The 26,657-nt window shown below is 37.2% G+C and overlaps 1 protein-coding gene and 1 non-coding gene across 2 annotated transcripts in view; one reads left to right on the forward strand and one right to left on the reverse strand.

The window, feature by feature from the left end:
• The first annotated feature begins 6,963 nt into the window (after positions 1 to 6,963).
• Positions 6,964 to 26,657, forward strand: part of UNC79 (unc-79 homolog, NALCN channel complex subunit) — a 249,721-nt gene continuing 230,027 nt past the window's right edge. Inside the window, exon 1 of the mRNA XM_023511544.1 lies at positions 6,964 to 7,077. Within this exon, the coding sequence (XP_023367312.1) occupies positions 7,056 to 7,077 (22 nt within the window). The 5' untranslated portion in view covers positions 6,964 to 7,055. The remainder of the gene's footprint in view (positions 7,078 to 26,657) is intronic.
• LOC111724264 lies at positions 13,406 to 13,511 on the reverse strand. The gene has a single exon (XR_002772590.1). It is a non-coding gene; the product is annotated as a U6 spliceosomal RNA (small nuclear RNA).

Here is a 26,657-nt window from a genome sequence, read left to right on the forward strand (position 1 = left end):
ATCTCAAACTCCTGGGCTCAAGTGTTTCTCTTTCCTCAGCCTCTTTAGTAGCTGGGACTACAGGTGCCCACCACAACACCTGACTATTTTGTTGTTGTTTAGCAGGCCTGCGCAGGGTTTGAACACCAGCCCCCAGTGCATGTGGTTGGTGCCCTAACCACTGAGCTATGGGCTCTTAGCCTGAAAAAATTTCTTGAATATAAAAATCATAAACTGTAAAGAAAAAGATTGATCAATTTGGCTACATTTATATTTTAGAACTTCCATTCAATAAAATATTTCAGAAGCAAAGTGACAAAACAAGCCATTGATGGGAAATGATCTACATTTCTATCTGGCATTATTTCCTTTCAGCCTGAAGAATTTCCATAAGCATTTCTTCTAGTGTAAGTCTGCTGGTAACAAATTTTCTTAGTTTTCTTCTATTTGAAAATGTATGTATGTATAAAATATAAAGACAGGAAGTCTTACTTTGTCTCCCAGGCTGAAGTGCAGTAGCCTGATCATAGCTCACTGTAACCTCTATCTCCTGGGCTTAAGCAATCCTCCCATTTCAGCTTCTCAAGTAGCTGGGACTCTAGGTACACAATACCATGCCCAGCTAATATTTTTATTTTTATACAGTTAGGGTCTTGGTATGATGCCCAGGCTTATCCTGAAGTCTTGGTTTCAATCAATCCTCTGCTTAACCTCCCAAAATACTTGGATTACAGATGTGAACTACTTACTACACCTGGCCTGAAAATGTCTATATTTTGTCTTCATTCTGAAGAACAGTTTTTTGCCAGTTATGAATGATTGAATTGATAGTTTTATTTGTCCTTTTAGCACCTTAATATGTTGTTCTGTTTTCTTCTGATCTCCATTATTTCAGATAAGAAGTTAGTGTTAATTTGAAATGATGTTCTTTCATGTGTAATGTATCATTTTTCTCTGGTTGCCTCTAAGGTTTTCTCTTTATCTTTGGGTTTCAGCAATTTGGATCTGATGTGCCTATGCTTGATTTTCACTATATTTTTCCTGCTTTATGGTTTGTACTTCTTTTTGAATCTATAAAGTTTTTGGTCACCAAATTTGGGGAATTTTCTGCCATTATTTCCTTTTTTTGGTTTTTTGTCACATTGCTGATGGTCACATTATTTCCTTTAGTATTTTTTCTTATATATAGGGTGTTCATAAAGTTCGTGTGCAGCTCTCAATAGTTGTCTGTTTTAAACTGCACATGAACTTTACATATTATTTACAATATATCAATATTTTATTAATATTTATATCCTTTCTGTAATCACAGTTATACATGTTAGATCTTTCGCTATTGTCTCACAGGCCCCTAGTTTCTGTTCATTTTGCTCTAAGTTTTTTTCCTTTTTGTTATTCAGATTGGACAATTTCCACTGATTTATTCTTATATTTACTTGCTATTTCATCTATTTTCTTCATTCTGCTGTTAATCCATTCCAGTGCAAACCTAGTATTTTTCAGTTCTAAAATTTCCAGTTTTAAAAAATAGTTTCTATTTCTCTGCTGATATTCCTATCATTACAGTCTTACAATTATATTTTCTTTTACCTCACTGAGCAGAATTAGATGATATAAAATACTTGTCTGATAATTATGACTTCTGGATCATCATGGATTCTTTTTCTGTTGATTGTCTTTTGTCTTGACAATGGATCAAATGGATAACATTTTCTCTCTTTCTTCCTTTTTTTTTTTTTTTGAGACAGAGTCTCAAGCTGTTGCTCTGGGACATCACAGTTCACAGCAACCTCAGACTCTTGGGCTTAAGTCATTCTTAAGTCATTCTCTAGCCTCAGCCTCCCAAGTAGCCTCCCTCTGCCACAATGCTCAGCTATTTTTGTGGTTGTTGCAGTTATCATTGTTGTTTTAGCAGGCCTGATTCAGGTTTGAACCCGCCAGCCCTGGTGTATGTGGCTGGCATCCTTGCCTACTGAGCTATGGGTGCTGCCTCTTTTTTTTTCTCTTATATATGTTAAGTAAGTTTGGATTGTATCTTGCACATTTTGAATGTTACATTGTGGAGACTGTGCATTCTGTTATTTTCCTCAGAAGAGCGTTGTTATATTTAAAAGCAAGTAAACAATTTAATGGATATAAACTATAAACTAACTAGCTCAAATCTCAGTTCTTTTATCCCTAGTCAACTTCTTGTTGTGTTCCCTGCACATGTGTGGTTCAGAGTTCCTAGAGATTTAGCCAGAGACACATAGTTAATATCTCCTCTACTGTGGTTCTTTCTTTCTCCTAGTTCCCCCTCACTTTCTAGCAGCTATGATTATTTTTAACTATGTACTATGGTATTTCAGATTAAAAAGGCTGTGAGTATGCTATTGGAATCTTTAGCCACTGTGTGTGGCATACCTCATAAATAGTGCTTAATCAACATGATTAAGCCAAAATGAAATGTTGATCAAAAAGCATATGTTTTAGAAAGATATATACAGCATGGTACTATAAAATCATATTATTATAAAATGACATAAAACATGCAAAACAATATATGTTGCTTATGGAATTAAACATATATAGTGTGTATGTAGCTACTCTATTTAATATTTTACCTCATCCAAAATTTTAACCCCTTCAGTAAAAACTTTTTCCTTAGTTTAACATTTTTCTTTTTAGTATTCATCAATACTTAATATACAATACATTTTACTTACATAATCTTTTTTTGTGTTCCCCACTTGAATATTAGCCTCATGAAGCAGAGATTTTTGTCTTCTTTGTTCACCACATTATCCTCAGTACCTAGCACAATTTTTGACATGTAATAGGTACTCAATAAACAGTTGCTGAAAAAATAAATAACTAGTATAAAATATTAAAAACCCCATAATCTTAGAATAACTTTTTATGGGGGCTTCTTGTGTCTCTAAAATGTTTTATTTGTGAAAGGTAGAATTCTAATACAATTATCACAAAACATTAAGATCTGATGGGATTGCGTAGAGATAACATTAGTATTCATGATGTTATTTTTGTATTTCTTTTTTGGGGGGCTGTCAAATGATCCTTTCTAGAAACATTTTCCCTTTTTAACTAGCTGGGCATTGCACGGCACCACTGTTAATGTCATCTATGATGTCATGAGGGTAGCAGCCATCAACATTGCAGCCCACCAATTGGGCCATTCCCAGGATCTCTTTAATGGTTCCAGAGAGTTCTCTGGCTAAAGATTAGTGCCACATCAGCTGGCAATGTTGACAATCTCATCAAAAGTGATATTTCCATTGTGTTTAATGTTTTTCTGTTTCTGTCTCTTGATGGTTCCTTGAGGGCTTTGATGATGAGGGTAGAGGCAGAAGGTACCACTCCATTTTGGGCTTGTCTGTTCTGGATAGTCAGTTTCACTGTAATTCTCAGACCCTTCCAGTCACCGATTGCCTTGGCAATGTTATCACTAACTTTTTTTTGGAGACAAACCCAGGGGACTGATCTTGGGGGCCAGGGCAGATGTGGCACTGACTTTGCTACCAGTGCACCTCAGGTACACAGCTTTGATCTCATTGGGGTGAACTTACGTGGCATGGTGGAGGCGGCTGGTGTCGGATGAACCTGGATTCAGGTTGACCAAGGAAAGTTACACCTTGGCCTCCTCTGAGCCAAAAGCTGAAAGCTATTTTTGTATTTCTATGTTTGAAGTACATCATTAAACACTAGAATGAACAAAAAATTTGGAGAAAATTTTGAAGAGCATCATTAAATCATAGAAATCAAGGGAAGAGGATTTTAAAAAGGAATTGGGGCTCGGCACCTGTGGCTCAAGTGGCTAAGGCGCCAGCCACATACACCTAAGGTGGTGGGTTCGAATCCCCAGCCCGGGCCCACCAAACAACAATGATGGCTGCAACCAAAAAATAGCCGTGCATTGTGGCGGGCGCCTGTGGTCCCAGCTACTTGGGAGACTGAGGCAGGAGACTCACTTGAGCCCAGGAGTTGGAGATTGCTGTGAGCAGTGAAGCCATGGCACTCTACCCAGGGGGACAGCTTGAGGCTCTGTCTCAAAAAAAAAAAAAAGGAATTGGGAGAAATTTCTAATGTTGGCATTAGTTATCAAGAGACAAAGCAATTATAATTTATTATTAGGAAATTATTATTGGCTGTTAAAAAATCTGTTTCATCTATGATTTGATGGTAGCTAGGATGGTGAGGATAAGGAGGCAATAGATAGAAAAACGGTGGCCACTTATTCCGTAAGACAATAGGTACAGCTCTTCCCGGATGGAAAAGTTATCCATATTTATAACCAGGATGGAAAAATCCACTGGAAAGATAGAAACTTAAAATGCCAGGAATAAAGAAGGTAATTAGGAGAGCACATTTTAGAATAAATAGGAGTGCTTATAATTAGAGGCATAATTTAAGAAGAATTGAGCATTCCATCTGTCGATGACAAGAGGAACTATCTCTGCAGTAGAAGAAAGAGAAGCATGAAAGGTTGAGACAGACAGGTGGAGATAGAAGGAAAAGTAAGAAAGTTCATATTTGTTTTGTTGAAGTAGTTAAGTCAGGCCATATGTTGGAATGGAGAAGCCAGGTAATGGATGTGGTCTAAGTTAGTGAATTAACCTGACGAACATGTGAGTGTTGAAGTTGTGAGAGCCTAGGTTGATGATTAGGATATCAATTACATTAATGCTTTCGGGCTTTAAAGAGTCTAAACACATTGAGAGCTAACCTTAATAGACTGGGTGTATTTGAGCAGTTTGAACAGTAATGCTAATAGCAGTAGCCTCTTATATGTATCAGAGATTGTTCTAGATTCTCATATGTATACTCTTAATAATAAAGTATAATGTGACTGTGATATGGCCATTTTGTAGGTGATGAAACGGAGAAAAAGTTAAATGACTTGCATGACATCACACAGCTCAGAAGAGGCAAAGCTGGAATTCAAACCCAAGCTGTCTATGTACCGAGTCTATGACCTTAGCAACATTATACCCCCTCTCAATGGGCTAAGGGGAGGTTTAATTACTGACAAACAGTAGGGTTAGTAAGCAGCCGAAGGGAAAATAGTTTTCCAACACAAATTTTGTTCTTTCTTTCTTGGTGTGTTATCCAAGACACCTTTTTGGGGGGGGGGAGGGAGGGTTAATTTTAAATTACTGTTTTCTTTATCAAAGCTTCCCAGACATTTCTGAATAAATCACTGAGTTTTCTTTTAATCACACTGATCCTGATATATTTTTATTCAAGATAAACTCTTCAGTACCGTTCTTCATATAATCATTTAACTTTGGCGAAAGAATGGGACTTCTCTTTGGGATGTTGTTTTGGTAACGAACAGTGGAAAAGGATTGTAACCTGGTTAGCCAGACCAACCTGCCGATCAGAGATTAGTCCAATCATATACGTGTTCCAATGAGCCAAATCCCTAATACTTCATGAACATTTCTGCAAATACCATGAAACTTGTCCACTGTATATGTATCATAATGGGCAGCTTCCCTATTATTTGTAGACTTTTTTTTTTTTTTTTTTTGTTCTCGGACACATCCTTTCTTGCTGTTGTTCACAATATTTTTATCTTAACTGTTAAAGATTTATTCTGAATATTTGGTATGTGTCATACAGAATTTAATATTTTTTCCCTAAATAATGATCATTCTTTTATAGTGAGAAGGAAGGACATTCAGTTACCATAGTTATCTGCACTAAAACTCATAGTTGACCCTTGTAGTTCTGCTCCTATAGCTTTTGCTAAATCAATCTGCTATGACCATTGTCCTTCGGTTTCATAAATTAAACTATTTGAGTGAAAATGGTCATAATGGTTGGCAGTTGTACAGAACTTTCATCTTAAAAGGACTTTCACATCCATTATACCTTTAGATCTGCTCAATAACTCTTCAGGTGACAGGGCAGGTTTTATTGTTCTCCTTTTACAGATAAAAAACATGAAGCTAGGAGTATAGAAAGATTGGTCCTTGAGTGAATGGTAAAACTGGGTCTTGGATTTGGTTCTTTCTGACTTCAAGTCCACGCTCAGAAGGTCTCCCCACTTTGTGTCGATTCTCTTCGGACATCTTTCTAATCAATATACACAATGCCTTTTCTACTGCCTTCCTTTTCTGCTGGTTTCGGCTGCCCAGTGGAGGGGCTTCCTAACGTGCCCGTGTCCAGCCTGGATGGTTGCAAGGGAGCACACACCTGGTTCTTCCTGTTTCCAGTCTTTCATTTTTCTTTCTGTGGCCATTCCAGCTTCACCATCCGTGCAAATCTGCACTCTCCTCTAGCTCCAACTTTTAAAGTCTTCTTACAGCCCCTTGGAAGTGGGACCTCCCAAGCCTAATCACCAGCAGGAGAGCCCATCCCAGAGGGAGGCGGAGGGCAGGGACCGCAGCACGCCGGGAAGCCATGCTGAGGTTACTTCTGCATTTCCTTCCTCGCGGTCCTCAGGAGCATCCTCTGGCCCTCCGGCCCCGGCTCTCTCCAGCCCGCCCCGGATCCGCCTCCCTCTCCTTCCTCCCGGAGGTTGATACGAAGCGTGGGACGCACCTGTGTCCCTCTCCGGTCACCCGGTTGCTGCATTGGGGGCTGCTCTGGGAGCAGGATTTACAGGCCCGGAAAACGCCAATGGGAGATCCAAATGGTCGGGGACTCCGGCACTTTAAGAGGCTTTTCTCTGGGAAACACCCGTCCCCTCCGTGCGCCTTATGAATGGAAATACTCCTCCCCCGGTCGAGCCCATTTTCCCATTTCACCAGGAGCCGCAGCTTGCTCTCTCCTTTCGGTCTCCCCGCCCACATCAACGCGGGCAGCTCCAGGAGGGGACGGACAGGAAGCCTTTGGCCGCCTATTAAATCCCACCCATTTCTCCGGGGGCGATTTCCTAACCTTCCGGGACCGAATTCTGCAATTTGATGTGCGTTTTGTCCGAATGGTAGAGACACGGGCCTAAGGGAGGGGGAAAGCGAGGGGGTGGGGGGTGGGGGGTATGCGCTCTTTTCCTCGCAACATCGCTGGCGGAGCGAGGGAGCTCACACGACACAGATTTTGGGGCAAAGCCTTTCCATCTGGACAGCACCATGTCCACCAAAGCGGAGCAGTGTAAGTAGCAGCCGGCCCGGCATTCCGGTCCGGCCTCCGGCTGGGAGCTATTGCAGTTGCGGCGTTTGCGGCTGCTGGGAGACCTTGGCATTGTGCTGGTGCGGGGGTGGGGGCTGAGGTTGGGGCGGGTGGGGGGGGCGGGGGGGGGAAGAGAAGGTGGGGGAGGGTGGACGTTAATGGCAACGCGGCGCTGTCCCCGGTGCTGAAAAATAATGTGGTCCTCCCTTAGGCTTGTGGTGGCGTTTCGCAAGAATAAAAAGACCCTGCGAAATGAAATTAAAATGGGGTCATTCCCGGGAAAAAGAGGCCTCGTATCTTTCAGATAAACATTTCAGTATCTCTTGTTGGAGTGGGGGAAGGGGGGTAGCGGCAAATCAGGGGCGGAGAACTGTCAGTTGCAACCAAAGCCTGCTCGGTCTTGTGCGCATGCCCAGTTCTTGGTGCTGGAGCCATAGGGGAGTTTGAGTCTGCAGTTTCCACTTCTGGTTGAAGTGGAAAAGCAAGAAGAGAGACAAGGCGGAGGGAGCAGGGAGCCAGGCAAAATTCTGGATTCAGTATGAGAAAAATTAACTCACTAATGCCAACACTAATGCTAAAGCTAACCACAACCGTGCAGTGCTTAAAAGAAAGTGGAAGGGGCTCTGGGAAAATGACCTAATTGATCTTATCTTTCTTCCGAAGAGCCGACTTCCTTTGTAGGGCACTTCATGCAAACTATAGCAGATAGCATAGGAGGATTTTGGTTGTCCCAGTAACAATTGCCTGTGTGCTTGGTTGGAAACAACCTGCTAACTCGCTGTGGATGGAGGAAGTTTCTAACGTGGCCCCTATAGTCTGTCTTATTGCAGTGCACACTGGAAGGCCTTCAGTCTGTGCTTGGTAGATCGATTAATGTGGAATCTTTTTCTCAGTGCACTTGAGGGCTTGAGGGATTCAGGAGCTTAAACTTTTGATTGTAAATAAAGGGTGTTTTTATTAAGCAATGAGTTTGAATTTGTAACACATATACCAGAACTTATTCATGGAAATGATTTGTGTCTTCCAAAGCAGTTCACACTTATGTTGATAATGCTGTCTTTCTAATACTTCTTTGGAATGGCTATTAAAGCCAATTTATAAGACATACAAAACAGTAACCTTATTGTTTGTTGGAAGTATCTTGTATATTATAAAATGAGTATGTCACTTACTCATTGGATAGATGGAATAAACTAAAGACGCATAGAATTCCCAGATTGTTGGTTCATTAGAGACTGTGTATGCTCACCTACCATTCAATGCTTATATTTCTTTACAACGTTTTATGGGCTGTGGAAGATTGAGTTTGAATCCAAGTTTTGCCACTGTTTGACCTTGAGCAAGATAAGTGACCTCTCTGAACTTTATTTCCTCATCTGTAAACCTGGGTTAATGATGCTGATGGGGCTGTTGTGATTATAAATGTCAGAATATACATGAAAATATTTGGTAGTGAGCCCCGCACATAGAATGCACTCAATAAATGCTGGCTGTGCTACTGGTACGTATTTCCCACTTAAATAGTCCATCTCATCTAAATAGTTAGAAAGCTCTCTTGGTGTTTTTTTGCATGTTTCCAAAATTTAAATCTACCCTTAAAATTTGCTTCTACACAGAGTCTCAAAAAATTGGATGTTTTATGTTTTGAGTAATGATAATATAGTTGAAATCAGTGTGGAACTTCTCAGTTGAGGATGTTACACCCTGACATTATGATAAAATCAAATGGTTTTTACTATAGTATGATTGTTGAAGAAAAGATACCACTTGTCGTTTGATTTTATAGTTATATAATACATCAGTAATTTCAGGTTAAAACCAATGAGTGTTACTATCTTCTTCCTGTGTTCTCTCTTGTTATATTTTGAGATGCATCGATGCTTTGTCTTGTCTCTTTCCTGGGCAGTGAATACCAGGGTGAATAAAATCTAGATGTGAACTTGGTTATGTAGGGCTGGACTTGTTTGCAAAACAATTTTATCTATAGAGGATGGAAAGGACACCATATTTGGAACTAGAACATGTAAACCTGAGCCTTGCATGCCCTTGTGTGAGACGCTGGGCAATTAACTTAATAGTTTTGTGCCTCAGAGTATCCATCTATAAAGTAAAGAATAACTATAGTAGCTATCTTTGTTTAGTACTGCTGGTTTTGGAGGGCAAAGAAGGTAAATAGGAGTAGGCTGTAAAAAGGATAAGGAGGCTTTGACTGTTTAGAGTGAAGGTAAGTTAGGTATCTCTTTTTTCTTCTATGCACTAAAATAAGGAAATTGACACTCTAATATACAGTATATGTCTGGAAATTGAGCAAAACTTGAAAGGTTTCATTGTCCATGTTTGTGAAGGATAAATACTTTTTGATAAAGAGATGTTGCAAATTGTTGGTATTTTATGATTGGATTTCATAGGAACATAGCAAGGGGAAAGGAACATAGAATGGAGGGCTAGGGGAGTTTTTTCTTCTGTTGCATGTGAAGGATACCAAATCAGAAGAGGACAGGAAAGCTCATTTATCCTCTATACTCAAGAGTCTGCATAATGCCATTTTCCAAAGGACCCAAGGGGGGAGAATTAGGCTTAATATAATGTAAAAATATTATTTCTATTACTCTTTGTCTTGGAGCTTCTTGATAAAGGTTTCACTGGTATAGGAAGGGGGTGGTGGGCATAGTTTGAAAAAGTAAGAGAATGTACTTGCATTTCAGCCCCAACAGTTTATATGGCTTACCTTTGAAGTGTTATATATTGCAGAGATAGGAAAATGATTTTAATTTTTATGTAGTGGTATTTTCTTCTGTGACATATATAACAGTGATGAAAGAGAGGATAGTTTTAGAAAAGATACAGTGTGAAGCCTGTTTTAAAATATTCTATGTTTTTGATGCAATCTCAGAGCCTCTTACCTCAGCACAAAGAGGTAAAAGCTTCTTAGCAATTTTTCAGGTGATTGCATAAGAGTTAATTTTTTTCCTCCAAATTCTTCTTTTTTCTTATAGTCAAAGTTTACTTTAGTGAAAATTTTACGTAGCTAATATAGAATTGGAGACAGTAAAAGGAATCATTTACAAGTTTTTTTAAAATTTGGAATTCTAAAGAGCAGTCTAATTCTCCCCACCCCAAACTTTCTCTGTCTTCTAAATGTTAAAATTGAACAATCAGAGTAGTTTGGGTGTGCCCTTTCAAAATAAGCTCTGTTTTTGGTAACAGCAGATGCTAAGAGTTGGGGTTCTAGAATCAGATTGCTACTTGGGTTTGAATCCTGGCTCTGCTCCCTGTGAGCTCTGTGACCTTGGATAAGTTGACTTCGCTTCTGTAAGCCCTTATTGCATCATCTATAAAATGGGAATAGTAATGATTGTTGTGAAGATTAAATGAGGTGATCCATGAAAAGTGCTTAGCACAGAATCCTGGCACGTAATGAGGAGTTAGTAAATGTTAGCTATTATTATTATCATCATCATCACGTATGAAACTTTGTGCTTGCTGCCAATATGCAGATAATTATACAGTTGGATCTAGCTTCCCTGAATGTAGCAGGAAAAAAAATAGCCATGATATTATTTAAACGGGATATGGGCTATTGGACTAGTTTGTATTCTCCTTTCCTTGTCTCTAGGCCTCCTCTCCTATAATCAGCTTTAACCCATTTTGGGTGTGGGGCATCTGGCTGATTGCCTAAACAGAACATTTCTAGGGCATGAACTGCTTGTCCATCCCCTTTTGTATTATGATGACCATGTAGCAGCTGATAAACATAAATCCCTTATATAAATGTCTATCAAAATGTTTATCGAATTTGGAAATTAATCTATTAGCAATTTGAGAATAAGCTCAAAATAGCTAAGTGAAGAAATGAGAATGTATACTATTTTTAATGCATTTACCTTACTTAAGATCTTTATCTCAATAACTAAAAATCTTTTTAATTATATCAGAGACAACACTTTTTAAGAGTATCACTAATTAACATTACGATTTGAAGTTGAACTTGCCCCTCTCCCATGTATATTTAAGGGCCATGTTTGAAGAAATCAGCAAACAGTTTTCTTTCTTATTTGCACATTATATGATAACATTACTAAAATGGAAAAATACTTCTTTCAATAACACTGCAATCTGTGGTCATCTAGAAATCTTTGAAGAACAGCATTGCTAACTTCTTAACAGAGGAAATTCTTCCTTTATTCATACATGCAAAAATTAGCATGTAGTTATTAGCCATATTAGCAGTTGCAAAAAGAGCCTGTGTTTTATGTGACTTCTCTGTATCATTTGACACTAGATGCAGCATTCCTAATTTAAACTCTGATTTTCTTCTTTCTTTTCTGGCTGTTCTCACTCAGATTTTTTCTTAGGGCTGTCTTCTTCCTGCCCTTTAAAACTGGGTTTACATAGGATTTGTCTATTCCTTTTTTTTTTTTTTTCTCAATCCCACAGACTCTTGACCGTGGTTACTTGCATGATATTGGTTATCCCCTCTATGTGGATGACTCCCATGTACAATCTGCTAGTCCAGATAGTTTTTGGAGCTATAGGCTCCAGTCTCTATCCAGGCATCTTGTATGTACCACAAACGCAGACTCATTGTATCCTGTCCCAGACTGCTACTTCTTTTTATGTTCGTCATTACACTGAATGGCACCATTAACCCAAGTCAAAAATTGGGAGTCTTTCTGAACTTCTCTTAGTCTTTGCCATGACTATTCAACACATCACCAAACTTTGCTGATTCTAGCCTGTCAACTCAATCTCTGCTCTTTGATCTAGTTACAATGGACTATTTCTTCCCTTCCTCCAGTGCCCCATGCTCCTTTCACCAGAAATGCTTTCTTTCCCTTCACAGCCCTCTTCTTTGCCTGTCTAATGCTTGGGTATTGCTCCATATTTAGCTTGGAAGCCCTGCCTGACGGCCACTACCTCCCTCCCCTATGCCCTACTTGTATGCATATACTATATTTCAACCATTAGTTTTCTGTTAATTGACCTAATTTATTTTGTGTGTAGATTGTTTTGTGTTCATCTCTGTGTTTCCAGTGTGTAACTCATTATCTAGTGCACATAATTTGCATGAAAATAGTTTCTTGCATACATAAGCAAAAATGATTGAGGATAGAGGAAATGTCTTTGATAAGAAAGGATTACCCAAGTGTTTAGATATCACTAATTTGATGATTTTTTTTTTTATTTTTGTTGATGTGAACTTCTGCATTCTATACAATGTGAATGTTGCACAAAATGCATGCTTTTAAAATGGATTTACAGGTAAATAAAGCTACAGTTGTCAAAAGTACTTAAGATATACTTGCTAAATCAAATGTTATAATATTTATATACTTTTCCTGAACATTCTTGGTGATTTTGGTTCTTTCTGATCAGTTAAAATTTCCTTTTAGTGTATTCAGCGATAACTATGATTCCTAATTGGTAAGCAATTTCAACAGCCAACTTTAAAAATTTTTTTTTGAGGTCAACTGGCAATACATCTGAAGTCAGGGATTATTCAGGCTGTGGTTTTACTTGGATCCTGTGCAAGGTTTTTGTATTGATTATTCAACAATAAATAAGCTTTAATTGGGAATCTTGTTTTGCAGCATATTGTTATGTTGGAAATTCATATGCATTTATTATCTTTTGAAAATATGTGGGTAGCTCTGCATAAATGAATACAGCTATTGGGTTAGAAATGAAATATTTTCTGCCTAAAAATCTATTAAGCAAAAATATAGTTTTAGGTAGCTTTCTGCAGTGTGGAAAACTCAGCCATTTCATTTAGAACTTTTGGCTACTTTCAATCTATGTATTCCATTTCTGTCTTATTTTTATCTCCTCTGGACTTCTCAAGAAAAATGTTATCAAACAGCATATAGTTTACCATGTGAGTCTCATTTAATATTTAATATGAGATTAAAATTGGAGGAGGGTTTAGCATTTCAAGATTTCTTTTCAGAGGTCTCAGAGACTTGGTCTGGCACTATAATAAAGTTAAAAGGATGTGTATACATGTGTATTTATGCACATATACATATATATTTATGTATAAAATGTTATTTTTATTTTAAAAATAAGTGAGCTTGTCTCAGAAGTGGAAGACAGAAAGAATTTTGCATTTTAGAGATATATGCATTTGAATCTTAAGCTGTCCAGGCAGGAGAGTTTAGGCATTTGTTGTTTGAGCCTTCTGTATGCTAGGCACTTTGGTATATACTACATATTAGCTTAGTTTATTCTAATAATAGCTTTGAAAGACAATTGTTGTATTTGTTCTCTCGTTTTATCTCATAAATGTTCTTAAAATACTTCCTTTCCTATTTAGTGTTTTTTTTTTAAAGCAGAATTTTATGTTATCCTTGCATAGGGGTCATGCTAATCTTCTGTGTATCATTTCAGTAGTTTTAGTATATGTGCTACTGAGGCAAGAACTTCCTGTTGTTCTTACTGTCACAATCTTAATCATGGGACTTCATCTTCTTTCTATTATAATAACCTTTTAATTTATTAATACCTCCCTGTGCCTGCTTTTATCTCTGTCAAAGCTATTCTTACGTAGCTGCCCGAAATTTCTGTCTAAAACACAGAAACAATCATGTCATTCTCCTCTTTAAAACACTTGAGTAATTTCACATCACCTTAGACTTACATTACAGCTTTATCTCTTTGGGGATAGAGTAAGCTCTTCCTAGATGTTAGAATGTCTACCATATACTATGTAGAGTTGTTGCTCAAAAATGTTCAATGATAACATGACTAAATTTCCATTTGCTTTTCTTTTTATATCACCATTTTATTTTATTTTTATTTATTTATTTTTTTTAGAGACAGGATCTTGTTTTTGTGGCCCAGGCTGGAGTGGAGTGGCACAGGCATAGCTTACTGTAGTCTTGAAGTCTTGGGCTCCACCTCTCGAGTAGCTAGCACTACAGACCACAAGGATGTTTTTACATTTTCTTGTGGAGATGGAGTCACACTATGTCACCCAGGCTGGTGTTGAACTCTTGGTCTCAAGAGATCTTCATCCCACCTTGGCTTCTAATAGTGCTGGGTTTATAGGTGTGAACCACTAGGCCTACCCTACTTCACCATTTCAAAATGCACTCCAGCTCCTCAAGTCCTCCTTAAAATGTAGTACTTGCAAAAGGACTCAATACCTCATATTGTACCCTCTCTAATGCAGAGTACAGGAATCTATGTTTCAAAATGTAAATGTTCTTTTAGCTCTTTAATAATCTAAAATGGCAGCCAGATCTTTCCATAAGAATAGCTGTTAGCCTGTTTTCCTTTGTCCTCTATCTGTGCGGTTGAAAGATGTAGGACTTTGTTTGACCCTGTAATAGTTTCCTAGGTAATTTGCTGAAACATATTACCACGAACTAGGTGGCTTAAAACAACAGAAGTTTATTCTCACAATTCCAGAAGTTGGAAGGCTAAAATCAAGGTGTTGGCAGGACCATGCTCTTTGTTCAAGCTCTAGGGAAGAATCCCTCTTTGCCTCTCCCCTGGCTTCTGGTAGTTACTGGCAATCCTTGGTGTTCCTTGGCTTGTAGCTGCATCACTCTAATCTCTGCCTCCATCTACTGTACACAAAGCCTGTGTCTCCAAATCTCCTTCTCCTTTCTCTTTTAAACACCCCAGTCATTCTATTTAAAACTTCACCCTAATAGAGTTGTGACCTCATCTTAACTTTTTTCATCTACAAAGACCCTATTTTCAAATGAGGTCACATTTGCACTACTGGGGTTAAGACAGTCTTTTTGGGAACACACAATTTAACTCACTACAAATCTTATTAAATTTGATCTTATTAATGTCACCTTAATGTTATAATTGATTCTGTAATCCAACACGTTAGCCACCCTTGCATTAGTTTTGCATCAACTACCAAATGATATGCAATTCTATGTGAAGTATCCAAATTAAAGATGTTGAGAAGAAAAGCTGTTCTATTACTTGTTTCAAGTTGGCTTTGACCCACTGATCAATACATTTTATTTTGTTTTGTTTTGTTTTATTTATTTTATTTTAACAGGGTCTTACTGTGTCGCCCTCGGTAGAGTGCTGTGGTGTCATAGCTCCCAGCAACCTCTAACTCTTGGGTTCAAGCGATTCTCTTGCCTCAGCCTCTAAGTAGCTGGGACTACAGGTGCCTGCAACAACGCCTGGCTATTTTTAGAGATCAGGTCTCACTCTGGCTCAGGCTGGTCTCAAACCTGTGAATTTAGGCAATCCACCTGCCTTGGCCTCCCAAGTGCTGGGATTACAAGCATGAGCCACCGCCCTGCCGATACATTTTAGATATGACAGTTTTACTAACTGCAAATTCATCCTATGGTGCTACTTCCTATTTCATCACCTTGTCTATTTACTTCTTCAACAAACATTTATTGGGTGTCTACAATGTGTCAGGCACCTTAGCAGGTTCTAGAACAGATTAAGATGCTGAGATGTAGGCTGGGCTCCTATAGCTCAGTGGCTAGGGCACCAGCCACATACACCAGAGCTGGCAGGTTCAAATTCAGCCCAGGCCTGCCAAACAATGACAACTACAACCAAAAAATAAAAATAGCCAGGCATTGTGGTGGATGCCTGTAAGTTCAGCTACTTGGGAGGCTGAGGCAAGAGAATCGCTTAAGCCCAAGAGTTTGAGGTTGCTGTGAGCTCTGATGCCATAGCATTCTGCAGAAGGTGACAAAGTGAGACTCTGTCTCAAAAAAAAAAAAAAAAAAAAAGAAAGAAAGAAAGAAAAGAAAAGATGCTGAGATGTATATACACTCTTCAATTTTCCTTTGATACCCTGTCTAGATCCCTAAAAAAGAAAACAGGAGATTGAAATTACCTTGGCATAACGTATTCATAGAGAGCCAATGATTGCTCTGTGTGACCATTACTGACCATTACTGCTATTTTTACTGGAGGCTAAAATTTTGTAGAGAATTTTCTTGGGATCTCCCCTTTCCCATTCAACATTGTTTTCCAAGTCCCTCCCTCCCTTCCTCCTTCCCCTCCCTCCCTCCTTCCCTCCCTCTCTTCCTCCCTCCCTCCCTCCCTCCCTTCCTTCCTTCCTTCCTTCCTCTCCCTCACTCCCTTCTTCTCTTCTTTTCTTCCTTACTTCTTTCTTTCCCGTCCCTCCCTCCCTTCCTTTCTTTCTTCTTCCTTTAATGAGATCTTGCTCTGTTACCCAGGCTGGAGTACAGTGTCATGATCATAGCCCACTGCAGCCTTGAGCTGCTGGGCTCTAGCAATCCTCCCACTTCAACCTCCTGAGTAGCTGGGACTACAGGCATGTGCCACCACACCTGGTTAATTTTTTCCCTATTTTTTTTTTTTTTTTTTGTAGAGATAGGGGTCACACTATGTTGCCCAGGTTAGTCACAAAATTCTGGCCTCAAGCAATCCTTCCACCTTGGCCTCCCAAAGTGCTAGGATTACAGGCATGTGTCACCATGCCTGGCCTGGCTTTCTTTTTCATTCTTCTAAGTTAATTTTATAATCAAGTTACATTGCTTCAGGAAAAAGCCTAATAGTGTTTTTATGAGCATCACATTAAGTTTATACAGTAACTTACTTTAGGGAGAACTGACATCTTTATGATAGTGTATTTTACTGTCTAGGGATGTGATATTTCTTTTTAATTGCTCGAATCTGTTTGTGACTTTCTAGGGGTGCTATCTAGGTTTTCTTATGTAGATTTTAGAATTTCTTGTTAAGCTTGTGCTTAGTATTTTCTTTTATCGTTTTTGCCATCATAATTGGGATGCGTCTTTTCTTCCATTTTATTTTTATCTTATTTTATTATTTTAATTTTTTTAATGTTAACTTTAATTTATTTATTTTTATTTATTTTTTGCAGTTTTTGGCCAGGGCTGGGTTTGAACCCTCCACATTCGGCATATGGGGCTGGTGCCCTACTCCTTTGAGCCACAGGCACTGCCCTTTATTTTTTTTTTTCAGACAGAGTCTCATTTTGTCACCCTGGGTAGAGGGGTGGGGCAGTCACAGCTCCCAGCAACCTCAAAATCTTAGGTTCAAGCAATTCTCCTGCCTCAGCCTCCTGAGTAGTTGGGACTATAGGTGCTCACTGCAGTGCTTGGCTAGTTTTTCTATTTTTAGTAGAGATGGGGTCTCCCTGTTGCTTAGGCTGGTCTGGAATCTCTGAGCTAAAGCAATCCACCTGCCTCATCTTCCCAGAGTGCTAGGATTGCAGGCGTGAGCCATTGTGCCCAGCCTTCTTCTATTTTGAAATTTTTATACATGAAGGCTATTGATTTTTGAATACTAATTTTATTACCCTACTTTACTAAATTATTTTCTTTCTGTAGTCATTTTTCTATGTACTCTTTCGGATTTTCAAGATATGTAATTACCTGATCTGCAAATAGAAAATAATTTTGTCCTTTCTTTCCTATCCAATTTTTATGGCTCTAATTCATTTCTCTTTTCTAATTGCATTGGTAAATGTTTCCAACACAATGTTAAATGTAGCATAGAGAGTAGGTGTTCTTGTCTCGTTTTTAATTTTAGTAGAAAAGCCTCTAGTATTTTCCTATTAAATAAGATATTCTTTTGGGCCGAGGTATTAATATATTAAGGAAGCATTTATCAATTTCTATTTTATTAAGTTTTTTTTAACCTGAATGTAGATTGAGTTATGCTCACTTTCTGCATCTATAGGGACCATATAGCTTCCTCTCTTAACTTTATTAATATACCAAATTAGATTTTATCATGTTTACTTATGAATTCAGATTGGTCTGTAGGTTTTTTTTGGAGAGGATGTAGAGTTGGTAATAACTCTAGTCGGGATCTGAAACAATGTTAAACTCATTATATAAAACGAATCCAGAAGTGTTCCTTCTTTTTCTGCTTTCTGGAATAATTAAAGTAGCATTGGGATTTTCTGATCTTTAAAATTTTGTTAGAGTTCCCCTGTGAAGCCATCTGCCCTGGTTTTTTTTTTTTTTGTAGTGGAATTCTTTAACTTCTTTCTCTATTTGTTCTATGACCCTTGTGATGTTTAGACTTTCTGTTTCTACTGGGGTCAATTTGGTAAATTTTATTTCTCAGAAAATTAACCTTTCACCTAGTTTGCATAGAATTAAGAAAGAATTCTTTTAGAAATTAAAAAAATTCATCTGTTCTGATGTTTCTTTTCTGCTTGTCATTTCAAATATCGTATACAGTCACCCCTCTGTATCTGTGGGTTCTGCATCCAAGTATTCGATCAATCAGAGATCAAAAATATTTGAAAAAAGCCCCAATAAAAATAGCAATACAACTGTAAAAATAATGAAAATAAAGATACGATACAGTGCAACAATGATTTATATAGCATTTACAGTGTATTAGATATTATAAGCAATCTAGAAATGATTTAAAGTACATGGGAGGATATGTGTCATTTATATGTAGATACTGTATCATTTTAAGTAAGGGACTTGAGTATCTAAGAATTTTAGTATCTGCTGGGGTAGAGGTGTCCTGGGACCAATCCTCTGTGGATACCAAAGGATGACTGTATTTAATGTTGTGTATTTGTGCTTTTTCCCTTTCCCACTTTAAAACAATTGGATTAGCTAGTGGTTGATCTATTTTGTTAATTTCTTTTCCAAGGAGCTAGATTTATTTTTTACTTCTCTTTTGGGAGGGTTCTAAATTAATTTCGGTTTTTAGTATTGACCTCTGATTATATATATGTTTTTGACATTTTCTTTAGTTGTAGCGTACAGATTCTGATAGTGTCAGGCTTTATTATTACTATTTTCAGGAAATTCTATAATTGACTTTTGTATTTTGCCTTTGACCTAAGTAAGAGTTATTTAGAAAGCTTTTTGTGGAGGGGCATTTAAAAAAAATGTTGTTGCTGATTTCTGATTTGATTGCATTATGGTTTGAGGCTGCTGTTTATATTATTTCTATTCTTTAGCACATCAAGGTTTTCTCTGTGTCCTAAGATTTAGTCAGTTTTTGTGACTGTTCCATGTGTACTTGAAAATAAGTTGTAATCTCTATTATTGATACAATAACATCACAGTTTGATATATACGATCTTCCTTATTTATATTGTTTAGGTCTTCTATACCTTTATTAATTTTTAGTCTACTGATCTTGGATTGTGAGAGGTATGTTCAAGTCTCCTGTTATGAGTGTGTTTCTGTCTATCTCTCCTTGTATCTTCTGTTGGTTGCTGCTTCATACAAGTTAATACTGTTAATGAGTGCATAAGTATTAATATCTAGTACCTTTATTGTGAATTGTACCCTGAAGCATTATAAAGGGTACTTCTTTAACTATTTTGATGCTTTTTGATCTGAATTCCACCTTGTCAGATAACAAGATTATGACCCCTGTTTTCTTTTAATTTGTGTTTTCCTGAGAAACACATTTTCATTTCTTTTTTCATCCTTTTATTTTTAACTCTTTTGAATCTCTTTGTTTTAGGTGTGTCTCTTGTATTCTGCATAGTGTTGGATTTTGCTTTGTTAGCCAATCTGAAAATCCTTTTCTTTCAATAGGTGAGTTAAGTCCATTTACATCTATTGATATGATTAATATGTTTGGCCTCAGTTCTATCATACTGTTTTATTTTTATGCCTTTTATATCTGAACTCTTTCATTATGAATGGGTTTTATTTGCTTATTTGTTTTATGGGTTAACTTTATACTAATACCTTTATATAATTCTAACCACTAGTCCATTTTTTTTTTTTTTGGACTATTTGGTTCTCTACAATGAATAATATTGGAATTACTTTATAATCTCTTCTTCTCCCTCCCCTCTTTTGATCTCAATATCTAATATAAAATAATATAATTTTACTTACAATTGATACCTATTAGGCCAGCGGTTCTCAACCTGTGGGTCACAACCCCTTTGTAACATTGAAAATACATCATGGCATTAGGAAGGTTGAGAACCACTGTATTAGACGATCATATCTGTATGCACCCTTGCTTTACATGCCTCCCCAATTTTTGACAATTGTACCATACCTACTATATTCAAACCATGGTATAGTTTTGTTTTACAGGTACTTTTATGTTTAATACTCACCACCCATTCTTATACTGCTGTCTTTCAGTCTTTTTGGCTACCCAAATCTCCTTTTTTAATAGATGCTTTTGGAAGTGTTCACAAGATCCATATGCCCAGGGTTTTGGCAAGTTTATATAACACTTTGTCTGTGGCTTTGAACTCAAAGGTGAATTTGGGTAGATATAAAATCCTTGACTTATATTTTCATTACTTGGATATGCATCTTAAATTTGTTATGTCATTTTCTTTTGGCATTAAGAATTGGTGAAAAGTCTGATGACAATTTTTTTCTCTTATTAGTGGCTAGTCTTTTGGCTCTGATTACTCAAATGATTTTTTATTTTTCTTTAAAGTACTTTTAATTACATTGTGATTCAGTTTGGGCCAGGCTGAAATGATTGCAGTGTGTCCTTTCAATATGTTATTTCAAAATATTTTTTTTATTTTAGGAACTACAGTTTCTGGAAATAGAGCTTTAATATTTGTTTTGTTCCGTTATTTGGAATTCTTCCTTGTGATTCCTAGCATACATATGCTGGGTTTTTTTTTTTTTTTTGTTTTGCTGTTGTTGTTGTTAGTCTTCTGTATGGATCTATTTCTATTAGATGTTTTAAAAATCTTTCTTCATTTCTTTTGAATACTTTTTAGTGTTATCCACATGATATACCCTTGTTAGTCTACATGTGAACTTATTCATGGTGATTCTGTGTGTATAGAGAGATACATTTCTTTAGCCCTGAATTTGAAATGTTAAATATAAATGAAACGTCAACAGTATTCAGTGGAATATTATCTTATTTCTCATAAATTTAACTTACTCATTATAGGTAAATATAAGTTTATTTTATATTACATATATATATAATAAGAACATAAGTTATTCCAATGTAGACATGCCTAAGTACCTACATATTAGAAGACGTGTTATTTTTTCCACTTTTTGTTTTTTATGGAAATAGTTACATATGATGAAATTTACCCATTTTTAAAGCATAGATTGATGAATTTTGCTAAGTATATACATGTAACAGCTACCACAATAAAATAAAGAACAGGATCTTTGTCGTAAACAGACTCCTTCTGCCCTTTGCTCTTCATCCCGCCTCTAACCCCAGTTCTAGGCAGACATCGATCTTCTTTGCAATATCACAGCATTGGCTTTCACAGAATTTCATACAAATGGAATCATTTGGTACATAATCTTTTCCTTTTAGCTTCTTTTATTTAGCATATGTTTTTGAGATTATTCATGTTGTTGGGTTTATTAATACTCTATTTCTTTATGTTGTTCTGTAATATTCTCTGTCATGTGTATCTTATAATTTCTTTATCCATTCACCAGTTGATAGACATTTGGGTTATTTCCAGTTTGGGGCCTTTATGAATAATCTGCTATGAATATTTGCACACATGTTTTCATGTGGACTTATGTTTTTATTTCTCTAGGTTGAATGCCTAAGGAACGGAATTTCTTGATAGTATGGTAAATGATGGTATAACAATGGTAAACTTATTGTTATAAGGCAGTGGTTCTCAACCCTTTAATGTGGCAGTGGTTGCCACAACCCTTTAATACAGTTCCTCATGTTGTGGTGACCCCAAACCATAAAATTATTTTCATACATCTGTATTTGTACAGGGTATATGTGATTTTTAGGCGACCCTTGTGAAAGGGTCGTTCGACCCCCTAAAGGGGTCGTGACTCCACAGGTTGAGAACCACTGTTACAAGGTTTGCCATACTGGTTTGTAAAGTGGCTGTAAAATTTTACCTTCCCATCAGCAATGTAGAAGAGAGTTTGCAGTTTTGCAGTTCATCCACATCCTCCCCAACACTTGGTATGGACAACTATGGACAAGTATAGACAAGTCTGTTTAACTTTAGTCATTCTGGTTGGTCTGGCCGTATCTTGTGGGTTTTTTTTTTTTTTTTTTGTAGAGTGCTGTGGCATCACAGCTCACAGCAACCTCAAACTCTTGGGCTTAAGTGATTCTCTTGCCTCAGTCTCCCAAGTAGCTGGGACTACAGGTACCCACTACAATACCTTACTATTTTTTTGTTGGAGTTGTCATTGTTGTTTGGTAGGCCTGGGGTGGGTTCAAACCCGCCAGCCTCAGTGTGTGGCTGGTGCCATAACTACTGAGCTAAGGGCACTGAGCCATATCTTGTGATTTTTAATTAGCATTTCTCTGAGGACTAGTGATCTGAACATCTTTTTCCTGTGCTTATCAATCATTTGTATACTTTCTTTTGGAAAGTGTCTGTTCCAATCCTTGGCTATTTTTACAGATTTTTTGTCTTGTTTTTATTGAGTTGTAACAATTCTTTATATATTCTGAATACAAGTGCTTTGTCTTGAAAAATTATGGTACCGACTGTGGCTTATCTTTGTTTTTTCTGAACTATGATTTTTGAGAACAACAACATTTCAATCATAAAATCTCTTTTATCATTTATTTTCCTTAAATCATTTGGGTTTTTGGCATCTTGTTAAGAAATATTTATTTAACCCAATGTCATGAAGATTTTCTTCAATATTTTCTTCTAGAAGTTTTTTTTTTGAGACAGGGTCTCATTGTGTGGTGCTTGGTAATGTGCTATGGCGTCACAGCTCATAGCAACCTCAAACTCTTGGGCTTAAGTGATTCTCTTCCCTCAGCCTCCTAATTAGCTGGGACTAATTGTGGCACCCACTACAACACCTGGCTGTTTTTTTGTTGCAGTTGTCATTGTTGTTTAGCAGGCCTGGGTCGGGTTCGAACCTGCCAGCTTTGGTGTATGTGGCTGGCACTGTAACCACTGTGCTACGGGTGCCGAACCTTCTCTAGAAATTTAGTAGTTTTATCTCTGTTTAGGTCTATAGACATTTTTTAGTTGATTTTTATGTCATGTGAGGTAAGGTTTGAGGTTCATTATTTCTGTATGTGATATCCAGTTGTTCCAGCACCATTTGTTTTGAAAACTATCTTGTCTTATTGAATTGTCTTGGTACTTGTATCTGTTTCTGGGCTCTATTCTGGTGGTTATTTTTTTGTTGTTATTGTTTGTTTGCTTTTTGAATCAGGATCTCACTATGTTGTTTTGGCGTTGAGTGCTATGGTGTCATCATAGCAACCTCAAATTCTTGGGCTCAAGTGATCCTCTTGCCTCAGTTTCCTGAGTAGTTGGGACTACAAGTGCCCACTATAATGCCTGGCCAATTTTCTTATTTTCAGTAGAGATGGGGGGTCTTGCTTTTGCTCAGGCTGGCCTCGAACTCCTGGACTCAAGCAATCTGCCCTTGTCAGCCTCCCAGAGTGCTAGGATTACAGGTGTGAGCCTCTGTGCCTGGCCCTCTATTCTGTTTATTCATTTGTCCTTACGTCAATGACATAGTGTCTTCATTGCTGTAGGTCTTCTGACTTTGTTCTTATTTTTCAAATGTTTATCTATTTTAAATCCTTTGCTTTCCACAGAAGTTTTAAAATCTTGTCTTTTTTTTTTTTTCCCCAAAAGAAGCTTATTTGGAATTTATAGATCAATTTGGTGAGGATTACTATTTCAACATTCTTTCAATCCTTGGAATGACACGTATCTATACTTATGTAGGTCTTAATTCCCTTTGCAGTGTTTTGCAGTTTCGCATCTTTCATTAAATTTATTCTTTTTTTGTTGTTGTTTTTTGCAGTTTCTGGCTGGGGCTGGGTTTGAACCTGCCACCTCTGGCATATGGGGCTGTGCCCTACTCCTTTGAGGCATAGGCGCCACCCCATAAATTTATTCCTAAGTATTTTTGTGAATGGAGTTTTTAAAATTTTATTTTCTAATTATTTGTTGCTGGTGTAGATATGTAAAATTGATTTTTGCATTTTGGTTTTATATCCTGCATCCCTGCCACACTCCCATGTTAGGCTAGTAGCTTTTGTTGTTGTTTGTATTATTTAAGATTTTCTACATGTACAATCATGTTATCTGAGACTAAAGATAGTTTTACATCTATGCTTCTAATCTGTATGCCTTTTTCCTTTTATTGTCATATAGCACAGGTTAGGACCTCCGGAACAAGGTGAGATGGAAGTAATATAGGTGACACCTTGCTTTATTTTTGGTCTTAGGTAGAAAATATTTCGTCTTTCACAATACTAGACCAACCTTGCATTAGTGAAATAAACCCCATTCAGTTATAATGTATATCTCTGGGTGAAGGGCTCAAGTGCAGCCTGGATTTTACCTAACAAACACAAACAATGTAACCTAATTGTATATACTCTTATATTAATCTGAAATTAGAAAAAGAAATTGTTTGGCTGGGCATGGTAGTGTACACCTGTAATTCCATCACTCTGGGAGGCCAAGTGGGAGGATTGCTTGAGGCCAGGAGTTCAAGACTAGTCTGGGCAACATGACAAGATCCCATATCTAAAAAAAAAAAAAAAGAACATTGAATTTAACTTGTTAAATTTTGTGTCTATGTTCATGAGATTTGTTGGCCTGTAGTTTCCTTTTCTTGTGATATCTTTGTCTTGTTTTAGAATCAAGGTAAAATTGGCCTCATAAAATGAATTGGAAGGTGTTATATTTTTGGAAAGAATTTTTGTTATATTTTCTGAAAGAATTTTTATAGAATTGATACTTATTTTTTCCTTACATTTTTGATAAAATTCACCAGGTAAACCAACAAGGCCTGGAGGTTAGCTCTTTATTTTTTGTGTGAGGTTTTACACTTGAAATTCAATTTCTTTAGTTGCTATAAAGGTTTTTGAGGTTTTGTTTGTTTTAGTATCTTCTTGGATCAGTTGCGTTTATTTGTGTCTTTCAAAGAATTTGTCTATTTTGTCCACTTAACAAATTTTGTCCATTAAATCTGTCCATTTACTGTTGTCAGGTTGTTTGTTATGACCCTTATTATCCTTCTACTATGTAGAATTTGTTGCTATGTTCCTCTTTTATTTTGATATTGGCAATTTATGTTTCTTTTTTTTATTGATCTATCTGGTTAGAGATTTATAAATTTTATTGATTTTCTCCAAGGACCAACATTTGGTTTTGATGATTTTTCTCTATTATTTCTCTGCTTTCTATTTTATTGATTTTTGCTTTTATCTATATTATTTTCTTTCTTTGGTTCACTTTGGGTTTAATTTGCTGTTCTTTTTCTAGTTTCTTAAAGTGAAAGCTGTGTTATTGGGCTGAAACTTTTCTTCTTTTCTAGGATTAGCACTTAAGGCCATAAATTTCTTTGTAAGCCCTGTGTTAGTTGCCTTCTATAAATTTTGATAGGTTGTATTTTCATAATTGTTCAGTTCAAAATATTTTCTAATTCATCTTGTAACTTTTTTCTTTGACCCGAACTTTCATCAGAAGTGCATTGTTTAATTTCCAAATACTTGGGATTTTTCTGGTTATCTTAATATTTTTGATTTCTTTTTAAAAAAAAATCGTTTCAGGTTAATTGGGGGTGCAAAGAATTAGGATTATGGTGTTCCATTTGTTAGGCAAAGTCCATCTTATAATTGTGTTTCACCCACCAGAGGTGTGCCATACATTCTAACATTGTGCCCATTTAAGTAACCATCCTCCCAACTCCCTTGTTCCCCCACCCCCCACCTTAACTGTTAAACATTCTGTGTGCAACTGAAAAGAATATGTGTTCTCTAAGATATGTTGGAATCGTCTATGCCTCTGCTGATTTTTGTCTTGTTTTTCTATTAAGTTGCTGGTAAAAGCATATTCCAATCTTTAGCTATGATTATGGAACTTGTCCTTTAAATATGTCAATTTTTGTTTCATATATTTTTGAAGCTCATTTATTTGGTTCACATACATTCATGATTTTTATGTTTTCCAAAGAATATTCCTTATATTATTATGAAGTGTCTTTTTATCCTTGTTCATATATTTTTGTTTTGAAATTTACTTTAGCTCACACCTGTAATCCTAGTACTATGAGAGGCCCAGGTGGGCAGATTGCTTGAGGTCAGGAGTTCAAGACCAGCCTGAGCAAAAGGGAGACGCCATCTTTAAAAATAGCTGGGTGCTGTGGTAGGGGCCTGTAGTCCCAGCTACTCGGGAGGCTGAGGCGAGAGAATTGTTTTAGCCTAAGAGTTTGAGGTTACTGTGAGCTATGACAGCACAGCACTCTACCCAGAGTGAAAGGGTGAGACTCTGTCTCTAAAAAAACCCAAAAACCAAAAAACCAAAAAACAAACTTACTTTAGCAGGGCAAGGTGGCTCACGGTTGTAATCCTAGCCCTCTGGGAGGCTGAGGTGAGTAGATTTCCTGAGCTCAGGAGTTCAAGACCAGCTTGAGCAAGAGCCAGACCCTGTCTCTACTAAAAATAGAAAAACTAGCCAGGCAGTGTGTCAGGCCCTTGTAGCGCTAGGTACTTGAGAGGCTGAGATAAGAGGATCACTGGGGTTCAAGAGTTTGAGGTTGCTGTGAGCTATGATGCCATGGCACAAAACCCCAGAGCGACTGAGTGAGATTCTGTTTCAAAAAAGAAAAATATTGAAATTTACTTTATCTGAGATTAATATTGTTACTCCAGGCAACTTT

Source organism: Otolemur garnettii, unplaced genomic scaffold, assembly GCF_000181295.1.
Source record: "Otolemur garnettii isolate 467f Iridium unplaced genomic scaffold, OtoGar3 scaffold00020, whole genome shotgun sequence".
Classification (NCBI taxonomy): Eukaryota; Metazoa; Chordata; class Mammalia; order Primates; family Galagidae; genus Otolemur; species Otolemur garnettii.